The sequence below is a fragment of the Aethalodelphis obliquidens genome, unplaced genomic scaffold, assembly GCF_003676395.1.
Source record: "Aethalodelphis obliquidens isolate GAN/ISIS:26980383/991018 unplaced genomic scaffold, ASM367639v1 scaffold5, whole genome shotgun sequence".
NCBI lineage: Eukaryota > Metazoa > Chordata > Mammalia > Artiodactyla > Delphinidae > Aethalodelphis > Aethalodelphis obliquidens.
The window spans coordinates 2,959,724-2,974,228 of record NW_020837949.1 but is presented as its reverse complement, the minus strand read 5'-3'; the positions used below and the strand labels follow the sequence as shown (position 1 = coordinate 2,974,228).

Sequence of the window (14,505 nt, the reverse complement as noted above, 5' to 3'; positions counted from 1 at the left end):
AGAGCTTGTGTTTCCTTATTGATTTTCATTTTGGATGATCTGTCCATGGGTGAAAGTGGGGTGTTAAAGTCCCCTACTATGAATGTGTTACTGTCGATTTCCCCTTTTATGGCTGTTAGTATTTGCCTTATGTATTGAGGTGCTCCTAATTTGGGTGCATAAATATTTACAATTGTTATATCTTCTTCTTGGATCAATCCTTTGATCATTATGTAGTGTCCTTCTTTTTCTCTTTTAATAGTCCTTATTTTAAAGTCTATTTTGTCTGATATGAGAATTGCTACTCCAGCTTTCTTTTGGTTTCCATTTGCATGGAATATCTTTTTCCATCCCCTTACTTTCAGTCTGTATGTGTCCTTAGGTCTGAAGTGGGTCTCTTGTAGACAGCATATATAAGGGTCTTGTTTTTGTATCCATTCAGCTAATCTGTGTCTTTTCGTGGGAGCATTTAGTCCATTTACATTTAAGGTAATTATCGATATGTATGTTCCTATTCCCATTTTCTAAATTGTTTTGGGTTCGTTATTATAGGTCTTTTCCTTCTCTTGTGTTTCTTGCCTAGAGAAAATCCTTTAGCATTTGTTGTAAAGCTGGTTTGGTGGTGCTGAACTCTCTCAGCTTTTGCTTGTCTGTAAAGGTTTTAATTTCTCCATCAAATCTGAATGAGATCCTTGCTGGGTAGAGTAGTCTTGGCTGCAGGTTTTTCTCCTTCATCACTTTCAGTATGTCCTGCCACTCCCTTCTGGCTTGTAGGGTTTCTGCTGAGAGATCAGCTGTTAACCTTATGGGGATTCCCTTATGTGTTATTTGTTGTTTTTCCCTTGCTGCTTTTAATATGCTTTCTTTGTATTTAATTTTTGACAGTTTGATTAATATGTGTCTTGGCGTATTTCTCCTTGTATTTATCCTGTATGGGACTCTCTGTGCTTCCTGGACTTGATTAACTATTTCCTTTCCCATATTAGGGAAGTTTTCAACTATAATGTCTTCAAATATTTTCTCAGTCCCTTTCTTTTTCTCTTCTTCTTCTGGAACCCCTATAATTCGAATGTTGGTGCGTTTAATGTTGTCCCAGAGGTCTCTGAGACTGTCCTCAGTTCTTTTCCTTCTTTTTTCTTTATTCTGCTCTGCAGTAGTTATTTCCACTATTTTATCTTCCAGGTCACTTATCCGTTCTTCTGCCTCAGTTATTCTGCTATTGATCCCATCTAGAGTACGTTTAATTTTATTTATTTTGTTGTTCATCGTTGCTTGTTTCATCTTTATTTCTTCTAGGTCCTTGTTAACTGTTTCTTGCATTTTGTCCATTCTATTTCCAAGATTTCGGATCATCCTTACTATCATTATTCTGAATTCTTTTTCAGGTAGACTGGCTATTTCCTCTTCATTTGTTAGGTCTGGTGCATTTTTATCTTGCTCCTTTATCTGCTGTGTGTTTTTCTGTCTTCTCATTTTGCTTATCTTACTGTGTTTGGGGACTCCTTTTTGCAGGCTGCAGGTTCATAGTTCCCGTTTGTTTTGGCATCTGTCCCCAGTGGCTAAGGTTGGTTCAGTGGGTTGTGTAGGCTTCCTGGTGGAGGGGACTAGTGGCTGTGTTCTGGTGGATGAGACTGGATCTTGTCTCTCTAGTGGGCAGGTTCACGTCTGGTGTTGTGTTTTGGGGTGTCTGTGGCCTTATGATTTTAGGCAGCCTGTCTGCTAATGGGTGGGCTTGTGTTCCTGTTTTGCTAGTTGTTTGGCATAGGTTGTCCAGCACTGTGGCTTGCTGGTCGTTGAGTGAAGCTGGGTGCTGGTGTTAAGATGGAGGTCTCTGGGAGATTTTCGCCGTTTGATATTATGTGGAGCTGGAAGGTCTCTTGTTGACCAGTGTCCTGAAGTTGGCTCTCCTACCTCAGAGGCAGAGCCCTGACTCCTGGCTGGAGCACCAAGAGCCTTTCATCCACACGGCTCAGAATAAAAGGGAGAAAAAGTAGAGGGAATTAGTAGAAGTATGAGGAAAGAAAGAAGGAAAGGAGGGAAGGAAGGAAAGAAGGAAGAAAGAAAGAAAGAAAGAAGCAAAGAAGGAAAGAAGGCAAGAAGGAAAGAAAGGAGGGAGGGAGGGAGGAAGGAAGGAGGGAAAGAAGGAAAAAAGACAGAAAGAAAGAAGATACAGTAAAAATAAAATAAAGTATAATAAAGTTATTGAATTAAAAAATTCTTATTTAAAAAAAAAAAAAGGACGGATAGAACCTGAGGACAAATGTTGGAAGCAAAGCTATACAGACAAAATCTTACACAGAAGCATACACATACACCCTCACTAAAAGAGGTAAAGGGGGAAAAATCATAAATCTTGCTGTCAGAGACCACCTCCTCAATTTCGGATGATTCGTTGTCTAAAGGAGGGAAGGAAGGAAGGAAAGAAAGAAAGAACGAAGGTAAAGTATAATAACGTTATTAAAATTAAAATTGATTATTAAGAAAAAAATTTAAAAAAAAACCATGGACGGATAGAACCCTAGCACAAATGGTGGAAGCAAGACTATACAGACAAGATCTCACACAGAAGCATACACATACACATTCACAAAAAGAGGAATAGGGAAAAAAATCATAGATCTTGCTCCTAAAGTCCACTTCCTTAATTTGGGATGGTTCGTTGTCTATTCAGGTATTCCACAGATGCAGGGTACATCAAGTTGATTGTGGAGCTTTAATCCGCTGCCACTGAGGCTGCTGGGAGAGATTTCCCTTTCTCTTCTTTGTTCGCACAGCTCCCGGGGGCTCAGCTTTGGATGTGGCCCCGCCTCTGCGTGTAGGTCGCCTGAGGGCGTCTGTTCTTCGCTGAGACAGGATGGGGTTAAGGGAGCCGCTGATTCGGGGGCTCTGGCGCACTCAGGCGGGGCGGGGGGGGGAGGGGCACGGAGTTGGGGGCGGGGCTGCGGCGGCAGAGGCCAGCGTGACATTGCACGAGCCTGAGGCGCCGTGCGTTCTCCCGGGGAAGTTGTCCCTGGATCCCGGGACCCTGGCAGTGGCGGGCTGCACAGGCTCCGGAAGGGGGGTGTGGAGAGTGACCTGTGCTCGCACACAGGCCCCTTGGTGGCGGCAGCAGCAGCAGCCTTAGCGTCTCATGCCCGTCTCTGGGGTCCGCGCTGTTAGCCGCGGCTCGCGCCCGTCTCTGGAGCTCCTTTAAGCAGCGCTCGTAATCCCCTCTCCTCGCGCACCAGGAAACACAGAGGGAAGAAAAAGTCTCTTGCCTCTTCGGCAGGTCCAGACTTTTCCCCGGACTCCCTCCCGGCCAGCCGTGGTGCACTAACCCCCTGCAGGCTGTGTTCACGCCGCCAACCCCAGTCCTCTCCCTGCGCTCCGACCGAAGCCCGAGCCTCAGCTCCCAGCCCCGCCCGCCCCGGCGGGGGAAGCAGACAAGCCTCTCGGGCTGGTGAGTGCCGGTCGGCGCCGATCCTCCGTGCCGATCCTCCGTGCGGGAATCTCTCTGCTTTGCCCTCCGCACCCGTTGCTGCGCTCTCCTCCGCGGCTTCGAAGCTCCCCCCTCCGCCTCCCGCAGTCTCTGCCCGCGAAGGGGCTTCCTAGTGTGTGGAAACTTTTCCTCCTTCACAGCTCCCTCCCACTGGTGCAGGTGCCGTCCCTATTCTTTTGTCTCTGTTTTTTCTTTTTTTTCTTTTGCCCTACCCAGGTACATGGGGAGTTTCTTGCCTTTTGGGAGGTCTGATGTCTTCTGCCAGCGTTCAGTAGGTGTTCTGTAGGAGTTGTTCCACGTGTAGATGTATTTCTGGTGTATCTGTGGGGAGGAAGGTGATCTCCGCATCTTACTCTTCCGCCATCTTCCCCCATTTTTTTTTTTTTTTGATATTGAGTTGTATGAGCTGTTTCTGTATTTTGGACATTAATCCCTTGTCAGTTGCATCGTTTGCAAATATTTTCTCCCAGTCAGTAGGTTGTCTTTTTGTTTACAGTTTCCTTTGCTGTGCAAAAGCTTACGTTTCATTAGGTCCCATTTGTTTGTTTTTGCTTTTATTTCTGCTGCCTTGGGAGGCTAACCTAAGAAAACATTAGTACCTTTTATGTCAGAGAATGTTTTCCCTGTGTTCTCTTCTAGGAGTTTTATGGTGTCATGTCTTACGTTTAAGTCTTTAAGCCATTTTGAGTTTATTTTTGTGTATGGTGTGAGGGTGTGTTCTAACTTCATTGATTTACATGCGGCTGTCCAACGTTCCCAACTTTTTCTCATTGTAAATTCTTGCCTCCTTTGTCGAAGATTAATTGACTAGGTGTGTGGGTTTATTTCTGGGATCTCTGTTGTGTTCCATTGGTCCATATATCTGTTTTTGTGCCAAGTACCATTCGCTGTTTTGATTACTGTAGCTTTGTAGTGTTGTCTGAAGTCTGGGAGGGTTACATCTCCTGCTTTATTCTTTTTCCTCAGGATTGCTTTGGTAATATTTTGGGTCTTTTATGGTTCCATGTAAATTTTAGGATTATTCTAGTTCTGTGAAAAATGTCATGGGTAATTTGACAGGGATTGCATTAAATCTATAGATTGGGTAGTACAGCCATTTTGACAATGTTAATTCTTCCAATGCAAGAACATGGAATATCCTTCCATTTCTTTGAATCCTCTTCAGTTTCCTTCATTAATGTTTTATAGTTCTCAGCCCATAAGTCTTTCACCTCATTGGTCAGATTTATTCCTCAGTATTTTTTGATGTGATTTTAAACAGGATCGTTTTTTACATTCCCTTTCTGATATTTCATTGTTAATGTAAAAAAAAATGCAGCCCGCTTCTGTATGTTAATCTTGTATCCTGTTACCTTGCTGAACTCATTTATCAGTTCCAGTAGTTTCTGCATGGTCTTTAGGGTTTTCTAGATGTATCATGTTATATGAATATAATGACAGTTTTACCTCTTACCTACCAATTGGATACCTTTTTATTTGTTGTCTGATTGCTGTGGTTAGGACTTCCAATACTCTTTTGAATAGCAGTGGTGAGAGCGGGCATCCTTGTCTTGTTCCAGATCTTAGCAAGAATGCTTTTAGGTTTTCACCGTTGAGTATTATGTTGGCTGTTGGTTTGTCATAAATAGCTTTTGTTATGTTGAAATGTTCCCTCTATACCCACTTTTGTAAGCATTTTTTTTATCATGAATGGATGTTGAATTTTATCAAATGCTTTTTCTGCATCTATTGAGATGATCACGTGGTTTTTGTGTTTTGGTGATGTGGTGTATTACATTGATTTTTGCATATGTTGAACCATCCTTGTGACCCTGGGATGGATCCAGCTTGGTCATGGGTATGATCTTCTTTTATATATTGTTGGATTCGGTTTGCTAATGTTTTGTTGAGAATTTTTGCATCTATATGCAAACATATTGGCCTGTAATTTTCTTTTCTGGTAGTGTCCTTGTCTGGTTTTGGTATTGGGGTGATGGTGGCTTCATAGAATGTCTTTGGGAGTGTTCCCTCCTCTTCAGTCTTTTGGAAGAGTTTGAGAATGATTGGTTTAAGTTTTTCTTTGTGTGCTGGGTAGAATTTGCCTGTGAAGCCATCTGGTCTTGGACTTTTGTAGAGAGTTGTTATTATTATTATTATTACAGATTCTATTTCACTTCCAGTGATAGGTCTGTTCAGATTATCTTCTTATCTGTTCAAATTATCTTCTTGATTCAGTTTTGGTGGGCTGTGTGTTTCTAGAAACTTGTCCATTTTTTCTAAGTTGTCTAGTTTGTTGGTATATAATTGTTCATAGTATTTTCTCATGGTTTCATATGGTTTTCTGTGGTATCAGTTGTAATTTCTCCTCTTTTATTTATTGTATTTGGGTCCTCTCTCTTTTCTTGGTGAGCCTGGCCAGAGGTTTGTCAATTTTGTTTACCCTTTCAAAGAACCAGCTCTTGGTTTTATTGATTTTTTTTCTATTGCTTTTGAATCTCTACTTCCTCTCTGATCTCTATTGTTTCCTTCCTTCTGCTGACTTTAGGTTTTGTCTTTTCTTTTTCTAATTCTGCTAGGTGGTAGGTTAGGTTTTTTATTTGAGATTTTTCTTGTTTCTTTTAAAAATTTTTTTAATTTTTAAAATAAATTTGTTTAGTTGTTTTTGGCTGCATTGGCTCTTCATTGCTGCATGCGGGCTTTTCTCTCGTTGCGGTGAGCAGGGGGCTACCCTTCATTGCAGTGCGTGGGCTTCTCATTGCGGTGGCTTCTCTTGTTGTGGACCATGGGCTCTAGGCCCGTGGGCTTCAGTAGTTGTGGCTCGTGGGCTCTAGAACACAGGCTCAGTAGTTGTGGTGAGCTGTGGCTTAGTTGCTCCGCGGCATGTGGGATCTTCCTGGACCAGGGCTCGAACCTGTGTCCCCTGCATTGGCAGGCAGATTCTCAACCACTGTGCCACCAGGGAAGTCTAAGATTTTTGTTGTTTCTTGAAGAGAGTCTGTATTGCTATGAACTTCCAAGAACTGCTTTTGCTGCATCCCATAGATTTTGTATGGTTGTGTTTTCATTGTCATTTGTCTCAAGGTATTTATTAATTTACTTTTTTTTTAAAAAGGGCATATGCATTGTTTTTTGTTTGTTTGTTTTAAAGAAGATGTTGGGGGTAGGATTTTATTAATTTATTTTTGCTGTGCTGCGTCTTCGTTTCTGTGCGAGGGCTTTATTTGTGGCAAGCAGGGGCCACTCTTCATCGTGGTGCACGGGCCTCTCACTATGGCGGCCTCTCTTGTTGCGGAGCACAGGCTCCAGACACGCAGGCTCAGTAGTTGTGGCTCATGGGCCTAGTTGCTCTGCACCATGTGGGATCCTCCCAGACCAGGGCTTGAACCCGTTTCCCCTGCATTAGCAGGCAGATTCTCAACCACTGTGCCACCAGGGAAGCCCTGATTTACTTCTTGATTTCATCATTGACCCATTGGTTTTTTAGTAACATATTACTTAGTCTCCATGTAATCGTTTTTTTTTTTCTTGTTTTTCTGTGGTTGATTTCTAGTTTCATGCAACTGTGGTCAGAAAAGATGCTGAAATAATCTCTATACTCTTAATTTGTTGAGGCTTGTTTTGTGCCCTAGTATGTGGTCAGTCCTAGAGAATGTTCCATGTGCACTTGAAAAGAATGTGTATTCTGGGTTTTTTTGTTGTTGTTCTTTGTGTTTTTTTAAAATCTAATGTCCTGAAAATATCATTAGTCTAACTGTTCTATTGTATCATTTAGGATCTCTGTTGCCTTACTGATTTTCTGTCTAGAAGATCTGCCCATTGATGTGATGGGGTGTTAAATTCTCCTGCTATTATTGTATTCCTGTCAATTTCGCCCTTTGTTAGTATTTGTTTTATGTATTTGGGTGCTCCCGTATTAGGTGCATATATGTTGATGAGTGTAATATCCTCTTCTTGTATTGATCCTTTTTATCATTATATAGTGTCCTTCTTTATCTTTCTTTATTGCCTTTGTTTTAAAGTCTGTTTTGTCTGATGTGAGTACGGCTACCCTTGCTTTCTTGCCATTTCATGCCATGACAAGACATCTTTTTCCAGCCCCTTGCTTTCAATCTGTGTCCTTTGCCCTATAGTGGGTCTCTTGTAGGCAGCATATTGTAGGCTCATGGTTTTTTTTTTTATCCAGTCTGCCACTGTGTCTTTTGATTGGAGCATTTAGTCCATTGACATTTAAGGTAATTATTGATATGTATTTATTGCCATTTTAAACCTTGTTTTCGAATTGATTTTGTATTTCTTCTTTTCCTTTTGAGTTTGATCTTCTTTTATATTATGCTTGTGTTCTCTTTGGTTTTTGTGAATCTATTATATGTTTTTGATTTGTGGCTACCCTGTTTTTCAAGTATGTTAACCCCTTCCAATATCTATTTGCTTAGACTGGTAGTCATATAGGCTCAAACACATTCTGAAAAATATATATGTACATTTTCTTACTCTCCTTCCCCACATTTTATGATTTTGATGTCCTCTTCTACATCTGCATGCCTGTGCTTTTGCTGTTCATTGTGGTTGTCATTGCTTTCACAGAAATCGTATTTTTTAATTTTTTAAAAATCTGTGTACTGGCTTATTTAAGTGATTTACTTTCCAATTGTGATTTTGTCTTTCCTATAGATTCTTGCTTCTCTTCTATTTAGAGAAGACGTTTCAATATTTCCTTTAGGACAGGTTTAGTATTGCTGTGTTCTTTTAGTTTTTTGCTTGTCTGAGAAATTCTTTCTCTCTCCTATTCTGAATGATGATCTTGCTGGGTAGAGTATCGTAAGTTGCAGATTTTTCCCTTTCAGGACTTTGTATATATCTTCCTTCTCCCTTCTGGCCTGTAATGTTTCTGTAGAGAAATCAGCTGATAGCCTTATGGGGTTCCCTTGTCATTAACTCTTTGTTTTTCTCTTGCTGCCTTTAGAGACCTTTCTTTAACTTTTGCCATTTTAATTATGTCTTGGTGTAGGTCTGTTTGGGACACTCTGTGCTTCCTGTATGTGGATATCTGTTTCGTTCTTTAGGTTTGGGAAGTTTTCAGCCATAATTTCTTCAAATACATTTTCGGTCCCCTTTTCTCTTTCTTCTCCTTCTGGGATTCCTATTCTGTGTGGATTGGCACGCTTTGTATTATCCCCTAGGTCTCATTTTTTTTTTCATTTGGCTCTCTGTCTGCTGTTCTGATTAGGTGATTTCCATTATTCTGTCTTCCAGATCACTTCTTCGTTATTCATTATTCAATCTGCCTTTTATTGCCTTAAGCTTAGCTTTCGTCTTGGCAAATGAGTTTTCTAATTTTGTTTTGGTTCCTCTTTATAGTTTCTCGTTCCTTGATAACAGTACTCTGCATCTCTGTCAACAGCCCTTCTTAATTCCTTCAGTATTTTCATTATCTCCTTTTTGAATTTGGTGTCTATTAGACTGAAGAGGTCTGTTTCATTGTTCTTTCAGGGGAATTCTCTTGACCTTTTAACTGGGAGCGATTCCTCTGCTTCTTCATTTTATTTATGCTTCTCTATGAGTTTAGGAGAAACAATCATCTACTGTGGTCTTGGAGGGCTATCTTTATGCGGGAGTTTCCCTGTGTAGCTTGCATAGGTTTAATATTTTTGGTGCTAGGGCTGTTTTGAGTACGGATGCCTGCCGCCTCTTTCCTCAGTGTGTCCTGGCCGTCATCCCCCTGAAAGGGGGTGTAACTGGTGTTGTGGTGACCAGAGCCTGCCCAGTTGTTGAGCGGGGCCTCCTCTTTGCTCTGTGGTTGTCACTGCCCTGTTGGGGGCAGGGTCTGCTCCACAGCTGTTGGAGCAGAAGCCCCTGGATCCGTTTTCAAGCTGCAGTGTGGGGTAGGCAGGATTGGAGTGGTCCCACTGGGAGAGGAGCCACTGAGTATTGCCCTGCTGGAGCAGTCCCCACGTGCAGAGCACACTGCCTGGTGTCACCTGTCACCCATTGCGTGGGCTCCCAGAATGCACTGTTGTTGGCACTCCTCTTGGCCTCACCTCCATGGTGGGGATGCAGGCAGTTGGCCTTGGTGTCCCTCAGGTACTGTGTTCACAAAACCACCAGTGCAGGTCCACTGAAGTCAGGTACCAGGACTGCAGTAGTTACACACCTAGACCTGCTGTGGGAGCTACGGAAGCAGCCCAGACCCCGGCCCCGCCCCATGTGTGCACCCACACAGAGCCCACAGCTGCTAAGGCCGGGCCTGTCCCAGCCATGGAGGCACCCGTTGTCCACCCAGCACTGAGTTTGCAAAGCTGGCGGCAATGGCACAAGTCTGTGGATTGTACAGCGACAGGGAGAGGGCTCTGATTTCAGCCCCGCCTCGGCGTGTAGACAGCCCACTGGCTCTTGTGTGTGCTCCCAGAGCTGGTGAAGGCAGCGCCGTGTCAGCTGCGAGTGCGGAGAAAGAGGCCGCTGTGGGGGGCCCAGCCCTCCCTTTGCGCACGTTAACAATGGGTTCCAACGGCGGCGCGAGCTGACTGTGAGCACGCAGAGTGAGGCTGCTCTGGCGGGCCCCACCTTTCCCTTCACGTGCCCCTTAACAACGGCGCTTCGCTTCTATGGCGGGTTGGGCTTCTTCCGCGCAGCCCGTGCTGCACTCCAGCCCCTTCAGGCTGTGTCCGTGCAGCCGACCCCAGTCCTCTCCCCTGGTCTGTCCTCTGAAGCCTGAGTTTCAGCCCCCAAACCCCGCACGTACCAGCAGGCGTGTGTTTCAGGCTGGGGACTGCAGGGAGGTAGCACAGACCCTCTGTGCTGGTCTCTCTCTCTTCTGCCTGCCGCACACCGGCTGCCTCGCTCTCCTCTGAGCCTCTGAAGCCCCCGTTCTGTCCCGGCTGATCTCCCCGTGAGCGAGGGTCTTCCCAGTGTGCGGGAACCTTTCCTCTTTCGCAGCTCCCTCCCAGGGGTGCAGGTCCCGTCCTGCTCCCTTTTTTCCCTTCATCCTACGGGGTTACGTGGAGATCTTCCTTGCACTTCTGGGTGTCTGAGGTTCTCTGCCAGGGCTCGGCAGGTGCTCTGAGAGCTGCTCCCCGTGTAGATGTACTCCTGATGTATTCGTGGGAGGGGGCGAGCTCCATGTCTTTCTAGGCTTTGTCTGCACAGAGACATGATCCTGGGCTTAACCTGGATGCAGCGTGTATGTTGTTGTCTTCAGTGGCGTTCACATTTCTTCCACCCTTACTTGCAAAGTGAGACAGGATACAGACGGGTCACACTCCTCACAGGTGACCAGCTGCGCCCGGTCACCAAGCACTGGAAACGTGCCTGGCGCGAGTGAGGAGCTGCGCTGTCCATCTCAGTTTTGTGAATTTTAACTTAAAATGAACACCGGTGGGGGAGGGATAAATTGGGAGATTGGGATTGACATACACACACTACTACATATAAAATAGATAATAAGAACCTACTGTACAGCACAGAGAACTCTGTTCAGTACTCTGTAATGACCTATATGGGAAAAGAATCTAAAAAAGAGTGGATATATGTATATGTATAACTGATTCACTCTGCTGTACACCTGAAACTAACACGACATTGTAAATCAACTACACTCCAATAAAAATTAATTTTAAAAAGTTGGCACTAACTCAGTTACTGGAAAACACCTTACCCTTAGAATAACTTGGGTATATGTATCTTTTTAAACTGTAAGTGGTATGAAATATAAAAAAAGAAAAAATAAAATATTACTTGTAAATGAAACAATATTTTAGATAGATTAAATAAAACTTTAGAAACTAAATCTAAAAGCTTTTTACTGTGGCTACCAGAAACTTTAAAATTACGTATGTGGTTTGCATTTCTATTAAAAAACCTTGAGCCAGACGAAAACAACAGGACTAAGTGAAAGACTTCTTTTCCTAGGAGAAATAATTTTCTAACCTAATCAGCTTCTCCAAGAAGTTGATTTACTTTATTCTTAAATGTTCACATGGAACTTCCTCTGAGCCACCAATCAGTGCTTAGCAGCTGTGCCAGCCAGTTGGCCGCAGACAGCTCCTGGGGTCTTTTAAGGATTATTCTTGGCAGGTTTTGAGAAAAACACCCATTGAAAGGTTAATCAAGTCAGTCATACTTGCATGTTGGTTAAACAAACCCCGCCTCCACTGAAGACTGAACAGGTGCATATACTCTACCCAGAAGGCCCTTATTCCATCATTATCTTCACTTTTCTTCAAGGGTGTAAGAAGGAGGGCCATATTCTGAATACTCTGCGATCAAGATTTTGTTCCAACTTATGAAACTCTTCTGTACTTCTGGGATTTTACAGATTTGAAATTATTTCATATCAGCCCTCATTCCACCTGTTGTACGTGAGGAGAAAAGGTCAGTTCTACAGGTAAGTATCCCTAAGTTTGCTTAGGTACAAAAGTATGAGCTAAAATGTACACACAGTTTGAGATGCAGTTTGTAAAAATGCAAGTGCGTGCCGGCATGTGGTACATCTGAACAAAACTGCTGTTCGGGTGTATTTTAAGGAGCTCAACAGATGAATGTTTCCAGTGGACAATCAGCGTATCAATCACTCGTGTTGAGAGAGGGTGCAGGTGTACCCACACGGCAGCGGCTGGGTCACTGGGAAGTTGCCACAGGTCAAGGCTTTTGAGACGGCACAGGTCAGGTTGAAGGTGTTGAGCCTCACTTTAAAATCGTGAAGTCGTGGGCGATTTCCATCCCATTGGTAGGAGTAACTCCATGAGTTGGGAGAACACCTGAAGTAATGATGTTTTCAGTGTGTATAACCAACGTCAGAGCCTTGCGGGAATGCTGAGAATTCCTGGGATGGGGAGTTCACTAACTTTCTTAATACACATGCTCCACTTAAACTGTGTTTAAGAATTAAACTGTAGAGACTGTGCAATTGGTGAGTAGACTTGGGAGTAGATCACAACTCCTTCTAGGAAGACATCTCAGACATTGCTATGGAGGCAAATCCAGTGTTTCAGGAACACACCTGACGAGCCGTGATGTGAGGGCAGTGCTGAACCTCTCTGTGACAGTATCGTTCTTGAATATATTAATAAATGTGGTATATTATATATTCATGTTAGTAATTACTGATAAGGTGGTAGTCTCCAGTATGCTTCTGTACCTACAGCCCAACAGGACGTGTATTAGAACCATGCCTGGAATAGAAGCGGGATATGTGTGTATATATATATGGTTTCTGCGGTATTAACGATTCTGGCTGGTTGGCGCCTGCCTGTTGGTAGTAATTGCTAAATACCCTGACTGTGCCTCTGCCCAGGAGTTTATTCATTACCTTGACAGAAATGGCTGCCTTCCAGAAATGATTTCTTCGGGAGAAAATTTACTAGAAAATATTTTGCCTGGAAATTACTTAAAATGTGATCCAGTTTAATGCAAATCATATAAATGGTACAAAAAAATGTGTAATAACAAGGGACCACTCAAGTCTAAGTTCAAAAGTACATTTATTTAAAATGTGGGCAAGATATCAATATAAAAGAAAAGAGTGTAAGAAATAAAAATAAGTACAAAACATTTCAAATCTTTAACATCCATAATTTAGAGATAGCAAGGTCTTTATTTACACCATTTCATTTGCAGCTAAAGTTCCATTAACAGTGTTGTGAAAACATTTAAAAACCCGGCAAATGAAAACCTAACGTGGGCTCTTAAAGTCATATAATACAAAACATAATTTATGTTTCCTCAGAATAAAATTGCACATCTTAATAAGATGCAGTATATTTAATATATTTGTCTTCCTGCTTTAAAATGCTTGTCCCCGAAGAAAGCAGCTGGAAAACAAGGGCGTCTCCAGGGCGCAGGGGCCGCTCCATCCGGCAGCTGACACAGCCAGACCCGTGCGCCGGGCTCCAGTCACCAGCGCAGGTGCGTCAGTTAAATTTATACGTAAGCTTGTTGAGGAAATCAACTGCCAAACAAACACGATGCAAACTAGTGACAGCATCCGACACAGGCCGCACGCCGAGGTGGTGCGCTTCGGGCGCCCGAGCCCTCGCCAACCCCTGCGACTCTGCACCATCCACCCGGGGCTCCAACCGTCCTGGGGCAGAATGACGCAGGCTCCTTTCAGGCTACAGACGCAAGAAAGGGGGCCCTGAGATGACACCCACCAATCACCCAAAGGTAGGAAAAAAAACCCGGAGAGATGTGAGAGCACATATTGTATAGAAACAAAATCTCCAAAAAGGTAAGGGATCTTTTATCATTTTTATCGCCAACTCTGGAGATACGGAACACACACAGCTCAGATACTAGTGCTGAGAGGGTTTCTGCACACACATCTTTCAAAAGGATATGATTCATAGTCCAGTGTTTGTGTGAGCACGCCAGTTAGAACAAACTCTGCGTTATGAACATCTGAAAGGAACGAAAACAAGAGCCGTTAAATGAATGCACTGCCGTGCGTGCACCTACACACGCTTAATACAGAGCAAGAGGAAAGGAATAAACCATACCTATTCCTCTGGCAAAATATTCTCGACACAAGTGAAGGTCATTTTCACAGGATATTAAAATTATTTCTGACAAACTCTAATGAAAAGAAAATTATTGGTTACTAAACAATGGCTCTTGTACACGACAATGATGAATTCAATAGCGTATTTTGCTTCTGTCCACCTTATTTTGCGTATGTTCCATGAGCTTCCGGAAAGACGGTTGTTTAGACAGTACTTTCCCTCCTGCACATTCCACAATCGCTTTCATAGTTGAAAGACTTGGGCAGATTCCAGGAGTGATGTAAAAATATTTCGCCTAAAAATAAAAGGAAAATATGTCTATTATGTTTCTTTAATGGAATTTTTAGTGTACATAATTTCTCACTCTACCCTGAGATTTTTGACAAAATGTCTAATTTCAGGGGGATACACGTACTAGCCCCGGCTAGTCCCCAGTCTGAAGTGGGCCTGGGGGAATCCAGGTGTGTCAATTCGGAAGTAACTTCAGCACCTTCCTATGTTAGGTGTGACCTATACTTATTAACAGCAACTAGAACTTATATTCCTAAAAGACATGAAGTACTCTGCGATAAAAGC

At 43.1% G+C, this 14,505-nt stretch overlaps 1 protein-coding gene and 1 long non-coding RNA gene across 9 annotated transcripts in view; one reads left to right on the top strand and one right to left on the bottom strand.

Moving 5' to 3' along the window:
• Window positions 1-12,770, top strand: part of LOC113617891 (uncharacterized) — a 19,895-nt gene extending 7,125 nt beyond the window's left edge. The window contains exon 3 of the long non-coding RNA XR_003431811.1: window positions 11,657-12,770. This is a non-coding gene — a long non-coding RNA (uncharacterized LOC113617891). The remainder of the gene's footprint in view (window positions 1-11,656) is intronic.
• Window positions 12,771-12,895: 125 nt separating this feature from the next.
• PAXIP1 (PAX interacting protein 1) overlaps window positions 12,896-14,505 on the bottom strand; it is a 48,876-nt gene continuing 47,266 nt past the window's right edge. For 7 of the 8 annotated variants that reach the window (XM_027101398.1, XM_027101401.1, XM_027101405.1 and 4 more), the window contains 3 exons: window positions 14,090-14,224; window positions 13,927-14,002; window positions 13,364-13,828 (listed from right to left, as the gene is read on the bottom strand). In XM_027101398.1, the coding sequence (XP_026957199.1) occupies window positions 13,716-13,828; window positions 13,927-14,002; window positions 14,090-14,224 (324 nt within the window). In that variant the 3' untranslated portion in view covers window positions 13,364-13,715. The other variant, XM_027101399.1, reaches the window with a different exon arrangement.